Genomic DNA, 22,293 nt, shown 5'->3' with positions numbered 1-22,293 from the left:
AGCAATAATTTCATTTTAAAGAAGCTCCATTTGAAAAGTGAAATAAATTTGCAGAACATGAATTTCTTCAAAAAAAATTTAGTCTGTATTCAGTCTCAATTATTATTTTTGTGCACAAAAGAGTACTTCTTTGCACCCTTGATGTTCAAGAAAAGTTAATACAATTTTTATGGAAGAACTGAGGGACAGAGAAAATCTAGTTCAAAATTCTGACAGTATTATTGAAAAGTATAGGCCTTTCCTTAAATAAAATGGAATGTAATAGGAAAAGCACTGACATTAAGATCAAAAGACCTGAATTTAAATCCCAACTCTGCTATATGCTGTTTAATTGACCTTCAGGCTTAATTTTTTCATCAATAAAATGGTAAGATTGACCAGTTTTAAATTTGGTGACAAAGGGAAAAGTACAATGGTGGATAGAATGTGCAACTTGAAGTGTGGAGACCTAGGTTCAAATTCTGTTCAAATGCCTAATATGCACGTCAGATGATGAGATAAATCATCTCACATCTCAGGGCCCCAGGTCCCTCATCTGTAAAATGAGAGTGATACTTGCACTATTTATCTTGAGGGTAAATAAACCTCCTTATATGGAGGGAAGCCTTCTGAAAATCTTAAGATATAACACAAGTAATTTCTAAGATTTTCTTTTTAGGGGTTAGGGACTGTTTTTTCTTCTTTTTATATATAGTGGTTTAGCACAGTACCTGGCACATAGTAGTCATTTAACAAATATTTATTGAATTAAATTGAACATAAATAATGTTAATATGTAGCTGTCTGATATAATATGTTACCCTCAGGGATCCTTATAAATAACTTAGTGACCTCCTTTTCTACTTGAGTTTGATACCATTGATGTAAAATGCTCCTTGATGAACTTTCTCTACTAATATAAATTGTTACCTTCTTATTTAAGAGCAGAATCATATAACCAATATGTATCAAAGACCATGTTTGAATCCAGGTCTTGTAGTCTTATAGGAAGCACTCTAAATATTATACCATGTTGTCTCTTAAGTTTACGTATGGCTCTAAACTTTATGATTCTCTGGATGCTGAGTGCTTTTCCATGAACAGTAATTGGAGATATCATTCTCTGGTGCTATGATTTGAAATGTGTAGATTACCTACCTTATTAAACATTTCAGTGTTCTTCATCAATTAACTTTTGTTAATTGATTTTATAATGGAAATTTTATAATACACAATGCAGCTTTTAAAAAGGCAATTGAAATATAGTGGTTGGTATACTTCTTGTCAGACTTCAAAAGTGTAGTTATTCTCCTTTATCTATTTAACCCAGGCAATGGATGGTTTCTTGAGAAGATTATTATTAAATTTAAAGAAGAAGAGAATCAAGAAGTTCTGTTTCCATGTGACAGGTATATAATTCATTGATTAAAAAAAAATTACACAATTTTCACTATTCCTGGGCATTGCCATTATCCCAAGGTGTTGTCTTTGAGGTTAGATTCCAGGATAATTTTTCTACATATTTGTCTTTTCACATATTGTTATTTAATAAATATGGCTATTTCATTCATCATAACCCTTGAGTCTCTTGAATCTTTTTTTTCTCTTCTTTCTAGTCTTCCAAATCTGTTTTCTAGACCTTTATTAGTTTATATGAATTACTTTAATCTCTCTTGCTGTTCTTTCTATTCCAAACTGTAATGGATGTTATGTGGTCCAAGTTTCATTATTCTCATTTTCTAGATAAGGAAACTAAAATTGGGAAAGTTTATGTATCTTACCCCAAGCCAAACAGCAGTGGAGGCAGGTCTAGGATCAAACTGAGGTCTCCTGAATGAAAAGGAGGAGGTTTAATTCACTAAATCATGTTGCCTCCCACTGTTAATAGAATTATGCCTCACTGCCTCTTCCTATCAGAGATCTTACAAATAAACATGATTCTATAGAAGCTTCCTAAAATTCCTGTCTAGCTTTAATTGACCTTCCAGACAGCACAGTGGATATAGCCCTGAACTGAGAGTCAGGAAGACTGGAATTCAAATCTAGACTCTGACATTTGTTAGCTGTATTACTTAACCTATGTCTACCTCAATTTCCCTAACTGTAAAATGAAGATAATAATAGTACCTAGTTCACAGGCTTGGTGTAAGGATCAAATGAGATAATATTTATAAAGCACATAACACAGTTCCTGACATATAGTAGGCACTTAATAAATGCTTGTTCCTTTCATTTTCCTCACTTTCACTTTCTTTTGAAAACAGCCTTTTTTCTGTTTCTTTATCCTAAGTGTATGAGAAAGCTTTATACGCCCCATTAGCAAAAATGCAGCTCTCTTTTCCTTAAAATAATAGTTTTAAGTCTAGCTCCTCCAGGAAACTTTTCTCCACTGAATAACACATTATCAAACATATCCCTTTAGAAGCAGAGGATTGTGGAGGAAAGAGTAATGTATTTGAAGTTAGGAAATCAGGAGTCTATTTGCTGTTTTGTCATTCAGGACTTGAATCAATCAGTTAACCACTGTAACACATATTCCTCAGAAGATAATCATACCCATCCTATTTATCTTTCCATCTATCTACCAGTCACTCTCATCATCTAATCCCTGTTCCTCTCTCTCCCCCTCTCCCCTTGTCATCTTCCTTCTCTCCCTTCCTTTCTCCCTCCCTTTCTTCCTTTCTCCCCCCTCTCTCCTTCTCTCTCTCTCTCTCTCTTCCTTCTTCCCTCCTTCCTTCCTTCCCTCCATCCCTCAGTTTATCTGTTTCTCTTTCTCTCTTGTTATCTCCCTCTATCCACCTGGACTGTATGAGAATCTGGTCACTAAATATCTTAGAAAGGTACAGCTTTTCTTTAATTTTAGGAAATTTTAATTTTTCTTTAATTTAATTAAAATTAAATTAAATTTTAATTTCTTTAATTTAGGGGAAAAATCAGTTTTTGTTCACTCATGCCATGATGATGTAGTGGAAAGAACACTGATTTTGGAGTCAGAAAACTTGAGTTTTAATCCTAGTTTTGCTAATTTACTCCTTATACAACTCTGAAAAAGCTATTAAATTTCTGGGGCTCAGAATTTGTTCCTCTATAGAAGGAGAGTTTTTTAAGTAGAGACCTGTAAAGTTCTTTTCAATCCTAAATTCTGCAATCCTAAATTTCTTTTGCAATTCCTTTATCTATACATACTTGCATTGTCTGCATTTTCTTGAGCTTCTATGTAGACTACATCTATTTCCAATTTAATTCCCCCAAATTCAATCTTGTATGTTGTGTCATGCCTACCTTTTGATCTAGCAATATCACTGTTAGGTCTATGTTATAGAGACATTTTTTAAAAAGGGGGAAAAAGGAAAAGGACCTATTTGTGCAAAAATATTAATGCATCTCTTTTTGGGGCGGCTAAAAATTAGAAATTGAAAGGATGCTCATCAAATGGGGAATAGCTAAACAAGTTGTGGTATAAGATTGTAATGGAATATTATTGTGTCATAAGAAAGAACGAGCAGAATGATATCAGGGAAACCTGGAAAGAATTACATGAACTGATGCATAATGAACAGAACTAGAAGACTCTTATCTACAGTAACAGCAATATTGTTTGATAAAGAACTGTGAAAGACTTAGCTATACTCAACAATACAATGATTTAAGACAATCCCAAAAGATTAATGATGAAGCATCTGCAGTTTGAAAAAGAACTGCTAATGTTTGAAACAATTTTTCATTTATTTTCATTTATTTTTTCTTTTATACATGTCTTCTTGTACCAAATGACTAATAGGGAAATATTTTACATACTTGCATATGCATAATCCATATCTGATTGCTTACCATCTCAGGGAGCGGGAAGGAGATGGAGAGAATGGAATGTAGAATTCAAAACTTAAAAACAAAATTGTTTTAACATGTAATTGGAAAGTAAGTGTGTTTGTGTGTGTGGGGGTGTGTGTGTGAAATACTTGTTGATAAGCAGGTAAATTTTGTATCACCAACAGAGATATTCAGAAATATCAAGGTAATTGGGATTTTTATTTTTAAAAAATTGTTTCCAATTACATGTAAAACCAATGTTTAACATTTTTATTTTTAAAATTTTTGAGTTCTAGGCCTCTCCCTCTCTCCACTATCTTTTTTTTTTAAAGAAAGCAATCAATTTTATATGTTATGCATATGCAGTTATGTAAAACATATTTCCATATTAGTCATGTTGTGAAAGAAATTACAATCAAAACCCAAGAAAAATAAAGTTTAAAAAGTATGCTTGGATTTGTATTCAGACTCCATCAGTTCTTTGTCTAGAGGAAGATAGCATTTTTCATCATAAATCCTATCATAGATCATTATATTGCTTACAATAGTCATTTAGTGTTGTACATTGTATAATATTGCTGTTACTATATACAATATTCTTCTGGTTTTGCTCACTTCACTTTGCATCAGATTATGTATTGACTGATATTTTAAAATGTTTTTTTATAGCTATTAATAGTCATCTAAACCCAGAATTAGTGCAGTCTAAATTAAGCAATTTAATTTGGTATTTTGTTCTGTTTTTGCACATGTTTTCAAAGCATATAAAATACTATTGATAAAATAATGGGAGAAGTACAAAAGAGATATTTTTAATTAACTAATTTTCTAAAATTCAATAAATGTTCTAATAATTTTTTAATTACTAAAAGGTATCAAATAATATTTATATTCCCTTTATTACCAAATTATAGTAAGTCAAATCCTGCTGGCAATTTTAAAAGAGATACTTAGATAGCAATGACCCAGTGACAAAGTTGGGAAAATAAAATTCATTAGGGAAAGGTGCTTTATAGCTTGATGTTTAAGCTTTTTCCTATAAATATTCTATCCATAAGTCATTTCAGTTATATCTCACATTTTGTGATCCCCTTTGGGGTTTGCTTGGCAAAGATCCTTGAGTGGTTTGCCATTTCCTTCTCCAGCTCATTTTACAGATGAGGAAATTGAGGCAAACAAGGTTGAATGAGCTGCCCAGAGTCACATAGCTAGTAAGTGTCTGAAGACAGATTTGAATTAAGAAAATGAGTCTGTACCTTGCAACAATAAGCATAATCAAGCAAAACATACACAGAGCAGCCATGTCAAAAATGTATATATCATTCTGTATCTTGTATCCATCTCTTTCTGGAAATGGGTAACATGTTTCATCATAGGTCCTCTGGAGACATGGTTGTTGATTGCTTTGATTATACTTCTTAAACATTAAAATTTGTTTTTCCTTTAAAAATGTTATTATTTTATATATTTTTCTCCTGGTTCTGCTCTCTTCATTCTGCAACAATACCAGCTACCCAGGATTCTCTAAAATCATCTCTTTCACTTTGTTTTAAAACATCTTAATATTCCATTCCATTAAATAAATTAATTCAAATAAATTCCATCACATTCAAAAAAGAAAAAAAGAAAAAGAAAATGAGTCTTTCTGACTTCAGCCCCAGCACTCAATCTACTGTGCCACCTAGCTGCTTTTTATATAATTTATACTAATGTACATGTTATTTCCTACCACCATAATATAAACTCCCTGAGGATGGGAACTATTTAATTTGTATATAAATATTCCCAGAGCCAAATGTGCCTGCAACATAGCAAATGATTGAAAAAATAAAAATTGTTGAGTGAATGAATGGAAGATTTAATTGATTTTATATATGTTCATTACTTAGAAAAATAAGAAAATTATTTTAATCAATATCATTTGATTTTTATAAAATCTAAGAAGAGAATCTTTAAATAAATGGTTTCTCCAAAGAACTGACTTAACAACTACATTTTGTTAAATACAAAAATAAGTTTTTCTTCTCTAGTAGTAAATAGATTTTATAGAGGAAAGTGATTTTTAACATTTGCTCCATTTAATAGTTTCTGTAGTTTTTGAAGTTTTCTCTCACTTAAAATACATGTAGTTTCTGAAGACATTGAAAAAATTCAAAATTGAATCAACATTTTTATTATAACAATCTGCTAATACACTGGTGGTTTGCATGCCTGATTTTCTAATTTTAGTATGATAATGGCTCTTCATAGAAAAAAAAACACATTTTTTTTTAAGTCAGGCCCCTTTGTACTTAACTAAGTTGATCATCAGACAGCAGATACAGTTTATCATCCAGGCTGTAATCAAAGCTGCTTCATCTTGTTTGAGCCTGGTGGGGACTTAAAAATTCTTTAAAATTTATCTCTATCTCTATATAGATATAGCTCTATCTATATAGATATTTATATTTATATAGTGTTATATAGTTATAAATATCTATATGAGCCGTATATCTATCTATATAGATATTTATAACTATATAGCACTATATATAATGCTATATAGATATATATATAGATAGCTATATAGATATCTCTATCCCAAAGCGAGGCACCAAGCTTATACTGTAAAACTGTAGCATTTTATAGTTTGCAAAGCACTTTACTAACAACTGTATGAAGTAAATAGTGAAAGTACTATTGTTTTGTTTTATAGATAATAAAAGAAACTCAGAGAGGTTAATCAACTTGAACATGATATCTTAAGAAAAGATATATTTATGTATACATATGTAGATATGTACATACACATACACACATATCTTTCCTATCCTTGAATCTTTGCTTTAATTCTGCTCCTAACTTGCCTTGCTATTCCTTAAACTCCCCCTACCAAGGATCCCTCCCCTTGTCTTCTTCCCTTCCCCTTTGCTACCCCATTTGCCCATCCTTCCCCCTTATTTCTTTACAGATTTTGGAAGGTGCCATACCCTTTATGTTTTATATGCAATGATGTCTATTTAACCCATTCCTGATGTGAGTAGGTTTTCAGAACTATGTGCCCTCCTCTCCTTTCTAATGCCTCCGTGTCTATTCTTCCTCTGCGCCTCATTGGTATAACATGATTATTATTTTTACCTTAACTTTGCCCCAATCTTTCTTTTGAGCTGCCCTATTGTTGATCTCAATCCTAAACATGTGGTATTCATTTCCTATGTTAAAAAAACAAACAATTTGTCCATATTGAATTCTTTGAAACTGATCTTTGATATTGGTCTTATTTGTTAAATTTTCTATTATGTTTGGGTTTGGTTGATAAAAAGTCCTGAAAAATCTGCAAGTTTATTGACTATCCATTTTTTATTATTCAATATTATAGATAATTTTGCTGGATATGATATTTTTGGCTACAGTCCTAAATTTTTTTTTATTGTCCTATGGTCTATGGTCTTTTATTGTGGCTACTGATAAGTCCTGTACAATTCTAATTGTAGTTCCACCATATTTGAATTGCTTTTTTTTTTCTTGTTTCTTATAAAATGTTCTTTTTGATCTGGAGGGTTTCAATTTGGCAATGTGATTTCCATAAGGAATCTTGTGGAAGTGGTGATTGGTGGATTTTTTTTCTATTTCTTCTTTCTCCTTATGTTCTATCATTTCAAGATAATTTTCTTGGATTATTTCTTGCATTATTTTGTGAAAGTCCTTTTTTGGGTCACAATTTTCAGGCAGTCCAACTTAATCTTATATTTTCTCTTCTTGATCTGTTCTCCAGATTTGTCATTTTTTCTTATATTTCACATTCTGTTCTATTTTTTCATTTTTTTATAATCTGTTTTTTTTATTTCTTGGTCTCTCATAGCTTCACTGACTTCCCTTTACTCAGTTCTAATTTTCAAAGATTTACTTTCATCTTTGAGACTTTGTAACTCCTTTTCTAGTTGTTTAATTTTTTGTTTCATAATCTTGTTTTTCTTGAATGCTTTTTATTTTTTCTTGTTTCTTTATTGCCTCTCACTTGATCTTTAAATAATTTTTTGAGTTATATAAATTCTCTTTAGACAGGGGGTCATTTGGGGGGGAGTAGAAGTTTTTTTTTAATTTCAGTGTCTTTCTCTGAAGATGAACTACCTCCACCCCTTCCCTGTCCCCATAGTAATTTCTATGAAGGGATTCTTTCGTCTTTGCCAATTCATTTTTTAAAAAAAATAAGTGTATTAGTGAAAGTACCTTTAATCCCTGGATTGGAGGGATTCAACTCTCCCCTCTAATCAGGAACTCCAAACCATGAGCTCTCCCCTCTACCAAGTGCTTGCCTTCAGCAGCATCCCTGCCCCATTCTGTATTTACAGGTACTTCTGGTGGCAGGGTCATGTCCCTATAGTACAGCTGGGCCTGGTATTTCCAATCAACTGAGATTCCCTCAGTCTTCCCAGACTCAGACCCCATTCCACAAACAGTCCAGGAGGTGAAAGTTTCTGTGGTTCCTACTATAGCTCCATTCACACCCAGCTAACCCCAAGTTTTCCTTACTTGGCAGTTTCTGTGTAGAAAGCCTGGAAGTGTTTGCACTTCACATAGGTTAATCCTCTGGTTTTCCTCTCTCTGATTGTATCAGGAGGACTCCTGTTCTGCCTCAAATCTTCTTGATTTTTTACCAGTCTATGTTCTACCTGAGTTGCAAATTCATTCTATTTGTGGGGGAAATCTGGAGAGCCTGAAATTCACCAACCTACTCCACCATCTTTTCAGAATCCTCCCCAGAAGACTGAATTCTTAAGAATAGTGTGACATGGCTTTAATTCTTAGGAGTTCTTATTTTTGAAAAAAAATTATCTGCAATAGAACTGAACACATTTTTGCTTATTTCATTTTCCTTTCTTAGAAATGCATTTAATTTCAATTACTTTATCCAATTAATTAGTTTGCTGTTGTCCACACAGGTGGCTGGATGAGTACCAAGATGATGGGAAGACTGAGAGAGAGCTGCTTTCAAAAAGTAAGTAGAGTGAATAGAAGTTAATTGATGAATAATTTAATTAAAAGGTTGATTGATTCTACAGTTACAATCTTATTTTTTCCAAGGCTATCAACCTTGTGACAATGTTGTATTTGACCCTATCTGATAGTCAGGAAAAAATCTTGGACCAGGATCAGTTTGTTCTTAACAAATTAATTTCCTTCGAGACTTTCAGTTGTGGTAAAGGTAGCATTAATTCATCTGACCACAAATTCATCTACTAATTTATAAGAAGCATTTTTTCAATATATATGACTTAAATAAATAACTCGAATAGGAATTGCCTGGTCAATATACATAACCTTCACTAGCTAGAAGTCTGAAGGGGTAGACTGCCTAGTGGCTAGAGGGCAAGCCTAAAAATCAAGAAGACTTGGATTTGAGTCTTGCCTCTGATATACATTAAATGTCTTATTTAAATCACTTAAGAAAGTTATTCCTTAGTGCCTTCAGGCAATTGTCAAAGATTAAAAATTGATGAAGTTCTTTTCTACATTTGTTACAATATTCTATTCAAACATGCATTCATTTTATTTATATTCCCAGAGTCTAGCACAGTCCAGGAATTGCTTAATAAATATTTGCTGATTGATTATCAAATATCTGATCTATATTGTTAAGGGAATTTCTTTGCTGGAAAATTCTCTTCACTTAGATAATCATAGATCTGGAACATCTTCCTCATTTCCCCTCAGAAGAAGGTTTTTGTTTCTCCTCTGCTCAAAAATTATTAGTGCTTCCATATTGCTCTCTACTGTATGTTTGAACTTCTTTGCTTGGCATTGAAGACCCTCTATAATTTGGTCTTAGCTTTATATCTTTTACACTACACTAACTTCTACAAATGCTACATTGCAGTCAAGTTGGCTTATTGTCTTTTCCTACAACCATTTCTCACCTCTGGAAGATTCCTTGACTTTTTCTGCCTCAATATCCTTATTTATACTGATCCTTGTACCTCAGTCAATCAATCAGTCATTGAACAAATATTTATAAAGCATCTACTCTGTCCCAGGAACTATGATAAGCATTAGGAATGCAATGAAAATAGGAAAAAAGAATCCTTGCTCCCAAGAAGTTTACATTCTGTTGGCTGAAACAACTTGCACAAAATAAGGGCAAAATGTCACTCACTTTATTTGAGAAAGGTATCATGTTAGGGGTTGGAGCAAAGTACAAAGGAAAGATCCAGTCAAAGCACTCTGGGAAAATTTGAAAGTGGAAAAATCATTTTTCAGCTGAAATATTTTCATAGAAGAGATTTAGTAACTAAGCTAAGTCTTGGGAAAAAAATATTTTGAAATATCAAGAGGCAGAAGTAAGGAAGAAATATATCCCAGGGAGAAGGTTGGATAAGCTCAGGAATGACTAGATGAAAGAACAATCTTGTTGGATCATAGAGTATTTTTAAAGGGAATAATGGGAAATAAAGATGTAAAAATTAATTGGAGCCAGATTGTAGGTCATTGAATCCCAGGATAATCAGAAAATGTCATCTAAGTCTATGTTTCTTTGGTAATCCTGCCCCTAAGAAAATTCGTTCAGTCTGGAAGAACTGGGTATTTCACTTCTAGAAGTAAATCTCAATTATGAATAGTGTCACTCAAAACAGAGAAAGGACAAATCTGCTCATCAGTGAAAGGGAAAGGGAAAAAAAAGTAGAAACTCTAGTGCACATACAACATAAGGATTTTCAAAGTGGAAAGCAGGAAAGAAGGAAAATGTCAGGTTTTTTGTTTCTTTTTCCTTATTTGCAGAGTATAAACTGGATTCAGAAAAATTGATATTGAAAGAACTAATAGGATATAATTCTTCAGAAATTTTGGTAAGGTGATAAAACCATGCCAATAAAGTCAGTGGAGGAGTCAGTGGGTGAGACTGAAAAAGCAGGATTCAGTCAAGTAGAACTGGAGATTCAGAGGGAGCTGGGGGCTGAAGCTAAAGCTGGAAGAGACAAAGGACAAGCTGCAGGAGCTCTTGGAACTAGGAGGGAGATAGGCTTCTGAGAAAACTAACTGGGCTATTTTGGAAGAGACAATAAAGGACTGTATTTTAACAGTTGGCTGCATTTGAGGTGATTATTGATCTGAACTGAAATTAAGGCTGCCTCCAGAAGCCCCGCAAGAAACCTGCTCCCCCAGAGAACGATCATATTTTAGAAAAGAAGAGAATACCACATTGGATTAAGGACTTTTTAAAAATTTTCAGTGTGGCATCCATTTCTTAAAAAAATCATCACTTTGGGACAGCTAGTTGGTGCAGTGGATAGAATACCAACCTTGAAGTCAGGAGGACCTGTGTTTAAATTTGGCCTCAGACACTTAATACTTCCTGGTTTGTGATCCTGAGCAAGTCAATTAATCCCAATTGCCTCAGCAAAAACTAAAAAAGGATATTAAAGCCAAAAAAAGACTCTAAAGTTTCAGTCTAGAGAAACACGATTAAGATATTTTGAATGGAGAAGTGACATGTTCAGATATACATCTTAGAAATATTAATTTGGCAACAGTGTGAAGGATATATTGGAGAGGTCATACCCTTTTATGTCTAGGATCAGAGAGAACAATTAGGAGACTCTTACAATAACATAAATGAAGAATTATGAGGGCTTGAATGAATGCTAGAGATTTTATGGAGGTTGAATAAAAAAGACCACTTTGCAGTTTTACTACACACTATCATATGTAGGTGATTAATGATTGCCTGTTTACTGATTTTTTTAAAGGGCTTTAACATGTGTTATTTCATCCTCATTAAAAAAATATATATATTTACACATGAGACCAGATGTGGGACTGCTTATTCCCACATTATAGTTGCAAAACTATGAGTTAGGGAAATTCATAGGAATATGTCTAAGAATTGTGCCTAAAGTGGTAGGACTCTTTGCTAGGATAATCCCATAACAAACACCAGTATATTGTGCAGGCAATGATAGGGCAATGCTAAAGAGTGACAGTTTAATCTGAAAGATATACAACTTCCTTGTAATTTCATGAATTTCATGGAGCTTCTTTCTTTGTGGAGCAGATGCAATGCTTTTATTGGCAAAAAGTGGCAATTCTCAGCAAATATTATCTGCCATAGTTAAGGAGAAATCTGTAGTTTTCAGAGAAATCTATAATTTTCTATGTTGATAATCCCCTTGAACAGTTAAATTTTAATTCTCTTCCAGTAACAAAGAAACCTCCACAGGTGGTCCTTCTTTTCAAATTGATGTTAGTGAAAGGAAACTCATTATGATTCCAAGAGGCAGTGAAAGTCAGTGTGCTGAGCATTGGACCAGAAGTTCAGAAGATGTGAATATTAATCTTGATTCTGGCAGTAACTTAGCCAGTGACACTAGATACATAATAACAGTATCCTCAAAACTTTATTTCATTGCCTGCAAAATGAGAATGAACACATCCTACCAATTTGCACATGCCTTTTATATCGAGTGGCAGCAGCATTGAACATTGAATCCTAATAATGTTCCATCTAATTATCAATTTAATATATATGTGGGGGATGGAGAAAGGATCACAAATTCATCAGTTATCATTTGTAAGTCTTGTCTTAAACTCTTGTCTTGACAAATGGTGTTTAATTGGATGTTTTGGGAACTCCTCACAATTCTTAAAAAAAAAAAAAAACTTATTCTTTCTTTCCACTTGCTTTTATGATTCTGTTCCTATCCTAGTGAGATATTCTTTAGGGAAAAAGAAGGACTTGAGAGATGTTTTGTTTCAGTTAATGTCACTTTTGATAGATAGAAAAACGCTTCTTCAAGAAGCCATATTTAGGCGAAAATAGATTTTAAAGAGACAATACTAAAACTTTTTTGTCAAAATGTATCCAGGCTTTCTTGGAGTATTCTGAAACAACAAAAAAAATTAGTTTAGAAAGCTGAGCATAATTTTGTGCTTAATTCAATTAAAATAGAAGTGATAAAATTACAAATATCATCAGCTCAATATAATTAAATTCAACAAGCCTGTATTAAAATACCTACTATGTGTCAGGCACTATACTGAGGTATTAAAGATAAAAAGAAGATTGAGAAAACACCCTCCACCCCCCAAAAAGCAACATACAGTGTTCATCATTTTCAAAATTCTCTTGAGGGAGTATAGGAAGTAAGTAGATAAGTATATATGTTATGTTAATTTGAGCAAGGAGTTAATTTGAGTAGTGAAAAAATAACTATGGGGAACAGATAGGCTTCCCATAGAATGTTGTCTGTGGCATTGACCCAATAAACTAGTCATTCAATGAGAAAAAACTACTTCAGCTTCATTGCTGGATATCCTAAGGGATCTGAAGTACTTCCCCACTTCCTATGTGATTATCTTAGATACTAGGGCTATAGGAGGCAAGAAGGGAATGACTGTCCTGGATGAAGACAACCAGAATTCATGTTGGGCAGATATGGACAAATTATCAATGTTATATAGGGAAAAATTTAGCATCAGTGTTTTTTATGTAATTATTTTTGTATAATTTGAAGTACAAGCATTTACTAAAAATCTCCATTTAAAAAAATCTCAACAAATTTTGGTTGCAGAATTGACAGCTGTTGCATTTTTTCATTTGAAAAGAAACATTATTTGGGAAAAAGAACTGTTTAGACTTGCAGAATCTTTTTCCCTGTTGGTGTGAATGTAAAGTTAAAAAAGCTTGTCTGAGTTCTTTAATTCCTTTTATAGATTTCAGGGGTGTTATTTAAGGACAGTGATAACCAAACTGCTTCCACCAAGGACTCCTTTGGGCCTTCTAATTAAGTTCTATGGACTCTTTACCATTTCTATTTTTATATCCACGTTTCCCTTACTATTCTGTTCCATGGTTTTAACTTCATGCTAACACAATATCATTCTTTTCTCTTTCTAGTGGATTTCCAATTAGCTATCATTTTCTATCACTTTCACCTCAAAATAATGCTCATAAGATCAGGAGCTGGAAGGGAGCTAAGACACCATTGTGTCCAGCTCTCTCATTTTACAAATGAAAAAACTGTGGTCCAATATATTAAAAGATTCATTCATGATTACAAAATATTGAACTGAGGTCCTCCAACATCAAATCCAGTGATGTTTTCACTGTATTGTGTTGTTTACTTGATGTATATGATGAGTAGGAGTTTCTTTGTTATATAATGGAAATTTCTAAGACAATGAAAACAGATGTTTAATCTGTGCTGTTCAGTGATTAGCACTTCTGTGCTGGGTGGTGTCGAGTTATGGTTTTAAAGATTTTATACAAGTGAATCCACAATTTCAAAGACATTTACTATCTGATAGCAATAATAATTACTTCCATTTTCTAGGAACAGGAAATGAAATGCTGAGACATCAAACAACTTGCTCAACGTCACCTGCTAAAGTTTAGGTCTTATTTCTAACCACAGCTGCATCCTTCTAAATAAATGAGGATGAACATTTAGCTGTCTCTTTATATTCACCCAATGCAGGTTGTCAGGGTTCCCCGCCCCATATGAATATATCTTTAGCAGTACTTTTTCACTCATGCCTTCTATGTTTGATTACTTTAAAAGCAATGCCTATAGAAATGGCAGGAGGCTTTTCTCTCTTTTGGTTCTATTGCACTAGTAATTCCTAGCTCAAAAGGCAGTTGATGATCACATTCCACACTACTTTTGTCAGTGTTGTTTTTGTAAGTCTCATTTGCCCAGGATCACAAAGTTAGTGTCTGAGGCCTTCCTTTGATCACAAAGGTGAGGAAAATGAACTTATAACCATGTGGCTAAATAGGAATAAATGGACTAGTTAGCAAAAGAAAAAAAATGAAGGTAGAACTTTATTTTTTTGGTCAGAAATCCTTGTCAGATTTATATCCATCCAGAGATTATTGAGCTAGATGGAAATTTAATTAATATATGGTATAACCCCTTTTTCTGCAGATGAAAAAACTGAGCTCAAAGAGTAGTTGCTACCTGCCCAAGTATTAAGCCAAGGAAAAGGAATTTTCAAAAGAAAGAACAAATGCATTGTCATCATAGGAAGTTCTAGGATAAACAGAGTCAAAAGTATTCCATGATACAAAAATGTATAATACTAATTTCATAAAGGGAATAAGTCAGCCAATATATACCTTCATTAAGGCCATTGGATCTCAACTATTTTCTCTGAATCTTAAGCGTTTGTTATCAATTAATGAACAAACATTTATTAGACACTATAATCCAGGCACTTTGCTAAGTGCTGGGGATGAAAAGAAAAACAGTCCTTAACCTTAAAGATTTAACATTTTAGTAGAGGAGCCAACATGTATAGAAGACACATAAAGGTCATACTCAGAGTAGATAGTACTTTGGAAGAGCAGCACTAACAGTTGGGGTAGGGGAAACTGGGGAAAATCCTCCTTTAGAATGCAACCCTGGAACACTGTCATGAAGATAGCCAACAAATGTGAGAGGCAGAGGTGGGAAGGCAGAAGTATTCCAGGAATAGGGAATAGCCAGGGCAAAAAGCAAAGAGAAGGGCAATGGAACATGATATGTGAGAAGCATCAAGCCAATATGACTGGACCACAGAGTGGGTAAAGAGTAATTTCTTAAATTATCACAATAAAATCAAATTATACTTGTGCCCTCTAAGTATATCCATAAATGTTCACTTGAGTAGAGAAGGCTATTGAAATCAGCCTTTAATCATATTGGTAGGAACTGTCTAGTAATAGATTGCCAATTGCTTGGTGTGAACCAAGTTGCTTAACCTTTTTAATCAACAGACATTTATTAAGCTCTTACTGAAATAGTATAAAAGGTACCAGAAGTGATAAATAGATTGGAGATAGCATAATTATAAAAGAATATTATATAAAAATAGTATAATAGACATTCAGTTACAGTTCAATCAACTTTAAGAAATCAAATCAGACATTCATCACAGGTTACAAAGGTTTGCTTGTTTTATTATTTTGCAAAAATAGCTTCACGGAGTCAAGCAAATACAAGGCAAGACAGTCATACTGAATGAGCAGTTAACAAGGAGAAAGACAAATTCCCTAGTGGAACTCACAGTTAACAGGAAGTAAGAAGTCATTAAAGGAAACTCTGTATTTCTCTGCTTCTTCATTTTGGGAAACAAACAAACCAACAAATAAAACCCCCACAATTAAAGCTTTCATTGGTATTGGCTATTTGTCTAGTCTATATGGTAAAACTGCTTGAATTTTTTTGCAATGGAATTGTTGCCAGAATCATCCATAATTCCTCACTTTCTCAAACTTGAATCCTTTCAACAAATAGGACCTCATTGCTTTGATCACAACAGCATTTTTGGTGTGTTGTCATCTCAGTCAGCTTCCTTTTCTTAAACAGTTCCCTGACAATTCCTTCTTTTGACTATGCTTTCATAACCCCCCCCTGCTTTGATCAGAACAGATAAGTGGGCAAAAACCCAAACAAGTTGAAGTAATGATTTATACTGCAAAGAGCATTAAACTTGAAGTTAGAAGGCTGGGGTCAAGTGCTGGTTCTGTTGCTTAGCTCTTTGACCTTAGATAAGTTAATTAATATGTCTAAGCCATGGTTTCTCTTCTAATTGTTTTTTTGGGAATAATAATGCTTCCACTACATACATCATTGTTTTGTTGTAAGAAGAGTAATTTACAAATGGCATATCAGAGATATAAAAGGGTGTAATTCTTCTTTTCAGTGGGAGGTCTGTTATAAATAACCTAGTCCCAGTGTAAGTTCTGCCTTCCTTATTTTGTGACACACATAAATAGATAAATATGCAAATATAATATATAAATATTATACATTAAATATTAAGTATCTATACATACAAGAGAATATCTACCCTATCTTGCCTGGCAGAAGGTTTCACCACACATTCTTTAATTTGATGATGTCATTTGTTCTCACAATCTAAATTTTTTTTTCCTATGGAAATAGTTGTGTTCTCTCCTGAGCTGGAGGTCTCTTGTTGAATGATTTCCCTTTACTGTTGGATTTACCTTAACTTACAATTCATCTCACAAATGATTTGGAGGCATCATCATCTCCAAGATTCCAAGTTCGATTTTTTCAGCACTGGTTCTTAGAGAAAGATGGTGCAGGGAGCTAGAGTAGTAGATATAGCACTAGGCCCAGAGTCAGGAAAATCTGAGTTCAAATCTAGCCTTAGACAGTTAGATACAGTAGACCTGGCAAGTGTGTCATTTTCCTGACCTATTAAATGAGGTTGATAATAGCATCTGTGAGAATAAAATTAGATAGGGTTTGTAAAATATTTAAAACAGTACCTGGCACTGTAATAAGTGCTATAAAAATGACAGCTATTATTATTATAATTATTGGAAAGATATAAATCAGGATGAGTAGAGATGGCCTGGATGCAGTGGGAGACCTTGGCCTTTTTAAGCTAATTCCTTAATAGGTCTCAGTTTAACTCAGTTTAATATCATGGTATTACCTTCCTGATGTCATGATTCTTAATTATTCTTAATTAAATAATTAATTATAATTAATAAAAGAAGGGTCTTTAAAAAAAAAAACTTGGTCTAAGATCAATGGCTATTACCCCTACTTTTTAAAAATTAAATTTACTCCTGATCAGTTATTATGTTTGGGTATAATCTTTTATTTCCTGAACCTGTTAACTCTCCTGCTTTACTTCTGTTAACTTGCCTAGCTATTACTTAACCTCCCCATTGCCCCCCATCCCCAAGTGTTCCTCTAATATTTTCTCCTCTACCTTTTCCCTCCCTCTTTATCTCATTCCTATTAATCTATCCACCTTATTTCACCTCACTGCCATAAATATACACATCCTTCTATGCACTATCCTATCCTTATTTTATTCACTCCTGCCTTACTTCTTTACAGATTTTGGAGGGTGTTATAACCTTCATGGTATGTGTGTACATATATATATGTATTGTTCCTATTTAATACATTCCCGATGTGAGTAGGTTTTCAGAACTATCTCATATCCTCTCTACTGTCTCTGTTACTTCTTCCTCTGTATTTCATTCATACAGCATGATTACTATTTTTATCTTTTCCTAGATGATTTGTTTTTTAGGGTCAAATCATACTCAACTCTGCCCTAGTCTTTTTTTATTTGACTACCCAATTACTGATGTCAATTTTAGACATGTGGTTTATATTTCCATATATCTAAAACATAAACAATTTGTTCTTGAGTCCCTTGAAATTAGTCTTTTTTGTTGGTTCTTAAATGTTAAATTTTCTATTGAGTTCAAGTATGTTTGAGACAAAATACTGAAAATTGGAAAGTTCATTGAATGTCCATTTTTTTCATCCAATATTATATTTAATTTTGCTAGATATAATATTTTTGGCTACAGGCTTGATTCTTTTGATTGTTGGTATATGAAGGTGAAGGACCTGCGATATTTAACAGCTGATAAATCCTGTACAATTCTAATTGTAGCTCCAATATTCAAAAATTGTTTTTTTTTATTTTATTTTGGTTAGTTGTTTCTTGTAAAATTTTCTTTTTGTTCTGGGAGTTTCAAATGTTCTAAAGGGTTTTCTTATAAAATCTCTTTGAGGGACTGAATCGTAGATTTTTTTTTTATTTCTACTTTTTTTTCATGTTCTATCACTTCAGGACAATTTTCTTTGATTATTTCTTGTATTATTGTGTCAAGGTTCTTTTTTGCGGTCACAGCTTTTAGATAGTTATATTATTTTCTTATGCATTTTCTTCTTGATCTGTTCTCTAGATATGTTGTTTTTCTTATAAGATGTTTTACATTCCCTTCTATTTTTTTCTTTATACTTTATTTTATTATTTCTTGGTATTTTATAGCTTCATTAGCTTTCCTTGACCAATTCTAATTTTCAAAGGATTATTTTCTTCTTTAAAACTCTGGATCTCTTGATTTTTCTTGTGTAGCATGATAATTGTGGAAATATGTATAGAAGAATTGCATGAGTTTAAAATATATTGGATTACTTGCTGTCTAGGGGAGGGAGTGGGGGAAGGAAGGAAAAAAATTGGAGCACAAGATTTTGCAAGGGTGAATGTTGAAAACTATCTTTGCATATATTTTGAAAATAAAAGGCTACTATTAAAAAAAAAGACTGGATCTCCTTTTCTAGTTGATTGACTTTCTTTTCATAATTTTCTTGTTTTTCTTGGATGATTCTTAATTTATTTTAATTTTTAAAAAGTTTTCCTCAGTCTCTCTCATTTGATTGCTTAAAGTCATTTTGGGGTCCTTCTATAAATTCCTTTGGGGTAGGTAGCCATTTAATATTACTCCTTGGGGCAGGAGAGGCTTTTCCTTCTTTTCCTTTTACTTTAATATCCTCCTCTGAAGATGAACCCCAATCTTTCCTATTCCCATAATAAGTTTATATGTTTGGGTTCTTTTTTTCTTTACCTGCTCATTTTTAATGAGAATTTATTAGTGTAACTATCTCTAATCCTGGTGTAGGAGTGATAGTGCCTCTGGCTTCACTTCAGTTCTTTCCTATGGTTTGGAACCCCAACAAAAGCACTCCAACCTACTGCAAGTGCCTGAAGTCAGCAATATTCCTGCCCTAGAGCTTCTGCACTCACCAGGTGTGCTGGTTCCCTCTCTCCCAGAGCCACATCTCTGCAGCACAGCTGGGCCTAGCAGTCCTTAATAGAAGGATTCCTTCAGTCTTCCTGGACTTAGACCCTCACTTAGACTTAGTCTAAGTCTAAGGGGTGAAACTTCTTGTGTTTTGGGCTGAAGGACTGAGACCATCTTGGAACCCAGCTAGTCCCTTGCGATTTCTGCAGAGCTAGCTTGGAGGTGTTTACATTTCACACCAATTAAAACTGGATCCTTTTTTTCGGGTCTATGCTGGTTGTCCCAAGATGACCCCTGTTCTTCCTGAAATCAACTGATATTAAGGGAGTATATTGTTTCAATGTCAAAGGCCTACTTATATTGCTGTCTTGCTTCTTAGAACTTAGCAAAGTGTCTGGCACATAAGTGTTGAATAAAAGCTTGTTGATGCCTTCCTATTCTAACCTATATGATTCCTGAGAAGAAGCCAGGGAATTTGTCACTCATTTCACTCCTTTCCTTCAACCCCCATAAAGCTTCATACTGCTGAGTATTTGCCCAAGCTTTCCCTAGCTTAACTTGCTCTGCTTTCTTGTATATGAGTATTCTCAATTTCTGTTATTTGGTCCTTACTTTTGGCTTATTGCTGCTCAGAGACATATTTGATAAACTTTTAATAGAAGGCATCTTAAAAGAGTAGATAGAACACTGACTTGGAATCAGAGGATCCAGTTCCATCCCTGCCTCTAATACTTAGTCTGAGTCTGTAATCCTGGTTAGTTCATTAGATCTCCTTATGCTTAGTTTTCTATCTGTAATATGAGAAGGTTGTTTTCAATGATCTCTTTCAGTTTTAGATCTATGATTCTATAATATATCCTCATTAGTTCTTTTGCCATCTTGTTGGTAAAAACCAGCTCTTGGCCTACTTCATAATCTAAAAATAAAATAAGTTAAGGTAAAGTAAAATCCCTATTAGTAGAGAGCCACCAATGTTCTAGTGAGCAATTCAAATTAATTTGGGAGTTTGCTTCCATGTCAGACATGATCCAAACAATAAAACACCAATTATCCCCAGTACGGACACAAAAGCATCCCCAGTGTTGTTTCGTTGGCTGGTATTTGGTCTCTGAGCTAGAGCATAGGTCTCTTTAGTGCTACTTCTCCACAATGTCTTTATTCTAATTATTCCAATCATCCTTTGAGTATCATGTTCAGGAGCTAGTCATTGAGAGTCATGGTCAAGTAACTCATAACCTTTATTTTAATATACTACCTACCCCACCATTTCAGTCATTTGGCATATCCATTACTTCCCCCTGCCATGTCAATTTAGATTTAATCAGTAAGTGTTCATTACATACCAGACAATATTCTAAGTGCTGGGATTACAAATACAAAGAGAGAGAAAGAAAAGAAGGAAGGAAGGAAGGAAGGAAGAAAAAAGAAAGGAAGGAAGGGAAGAAATAAAAAAGAAAAGAAAAGAAGGAAAGGAAAGGAAAGAAAGAAGAAAAAGGAAGGGAGAGGGGAATGAAGGAAGGAAGAAGAAAAGAAAGGAAGAAAGAAAAAAGAAAGGAAGAAGAAAGAGAGAAGAAAAAAGAAAGGAGGGAAAGAAGAAAGAGAAAAAAGAAAAGAAAGTAAGAAGGAAAGGAAAAAAAGAAGAAAAAGGAAAGAAAGAAGGAAGAAAGAAGAAAGAGAGGAAGAAGAAAGGAAGGAAGGAAGAAGGAAGAAGCTATGCTGCCCTCTTTCACTTTAATCCTAATCACTAGAATGTCATGGCACCACCCCCCGATGTCATGATTATCTTCAAGAATGAAAGACAGCTAATCTCTGTAAGTTAACAATTAATGAGAGAATAAATATTAAAATGAGAAGTGGGCTCACTCTAATGAAAGCTGGATGACATCATGTCACTCTTGGGCAAAGACTTTATACCCATACTTCCCTTATCTGTGGGCAATCTAGACAAAGGATCTATCTTCAACAAAACTTGCTTGAATGGAGCACAATGACTAGGGATTCATTTTATGTTATGAATTCCTTATAGGGTTGGGTGGGGTTTAAGCATGATTGAGGAAAAAGTTGGTTCAATTTTCAGAGACAGAACTTTAGAAATGAGGACTTTATAAAAAAGGGGAACTCCCCATTGCCCCAAATTATTGGTTATTATTAATCATGTTTCTCCACTTCTAGGAAGAGACATGCAATTAGAGAGAGAAACTGCAAGAATGAAATTCAAATTCTTCAAATATGTGAATTCTAGGGCTGTAATGAGGTCTTAGAATGAAAAACTAGGGTTTGGTAGGCAAAGTCCTTACTATAACCTGAAGAGGAAGAAGGTTCACCCAAATTATCTTTTGAGGACTTGAGTACTAAAGTTTCAGTCAATTTAGGACAGCATGGTATGTGGAAATTTCACTCAATGGGGATCCAAGAGAAATCTGAGTTTCAAATCAACTTCTATCACTAGCTAACTGTGTGACCTTGGGCAATTCATAAAACCTGTATAAGTCTCAGCTCTTTCCTTTGCAAAATAAGAATAATATTGTAATAACTGTTGTAATAACAAAATCAAAGTGCTGCGAGATCAAAAGAAATTTGGAAAAATTAATTCAGAATTGATGAGGATGCTCTGAATGTCATTTTCTCCTTCACTTACCTTAAGATCCAAGGACTGTGTTATTTCAGTGAGTTCAGTTGAATTCTAGTTATAAGTATACATACATACATATATACATATGTATATATATATATATATATATATATATGTTTCACATGAAATAACCTACTCCATGCTTGTGTTCCTCAGTTTTACAGTCCATTTTAGCTTCATCCTGAAAACAATGATACTGACATCAAATTCAATTTTAAATAGATGGGACTTGTGTCCTACATTAGTGACAATCCATCTCATGTGCCAAACAATAGTTTCATCTTTGAATGAGAAAAAGTTCAATTTCATTATGTTTTTGACATTTAACAAA

At 33.6% G+C, this 22,293-nt stretch overlaps 1 protein-coding gene across 1 annotated transcript in view; it reads left to right on the top strand.

Moving 5' to 3' along the window:
• RP1 (RP1 axonemal microtubule associated) overlaps window positions 1-22,293 on the top strand; it is a 582,455-nt gene that overhangs the window by 311,172 nt on the left and 248,990 nt on the right. Inside the window, exons 29-30 of the mRNA XM_031946393.1 lie at window positions 1,310-1,388; window positions 8,712-8,767. Coding sequence (XP_031802253.1) covers window positions 1,310-1,388; window positions 8,712-8,767 — 135 coding nt within the window. The remainder of the gene's footprint in view (window positions 1-1,309; window positions 1,389-8,711; window positions 8,768-22,293) is intronic.

This window comes from Sarcophilus harrisii, chromosome 1 (genome assembly GCF_902635505.1).
Source record: "Sarcophilus harrisii chromosome 1, mSarHar1.11, whole genome shotgun sequence".
In the NCBI taxonomy this organism is placed as follows: domain Eukaryota; kingdom Metazoa; phylum Chordata; class Mammalia; order Dasyuromorphia; family Dasyuridae; genus Sarcophilus; species Sarcophilus harrisii.
Note: the sequence above shows the minus strand (reverse complement) of the source record. Positions and strands in the feature narration are given on the sequence as shown.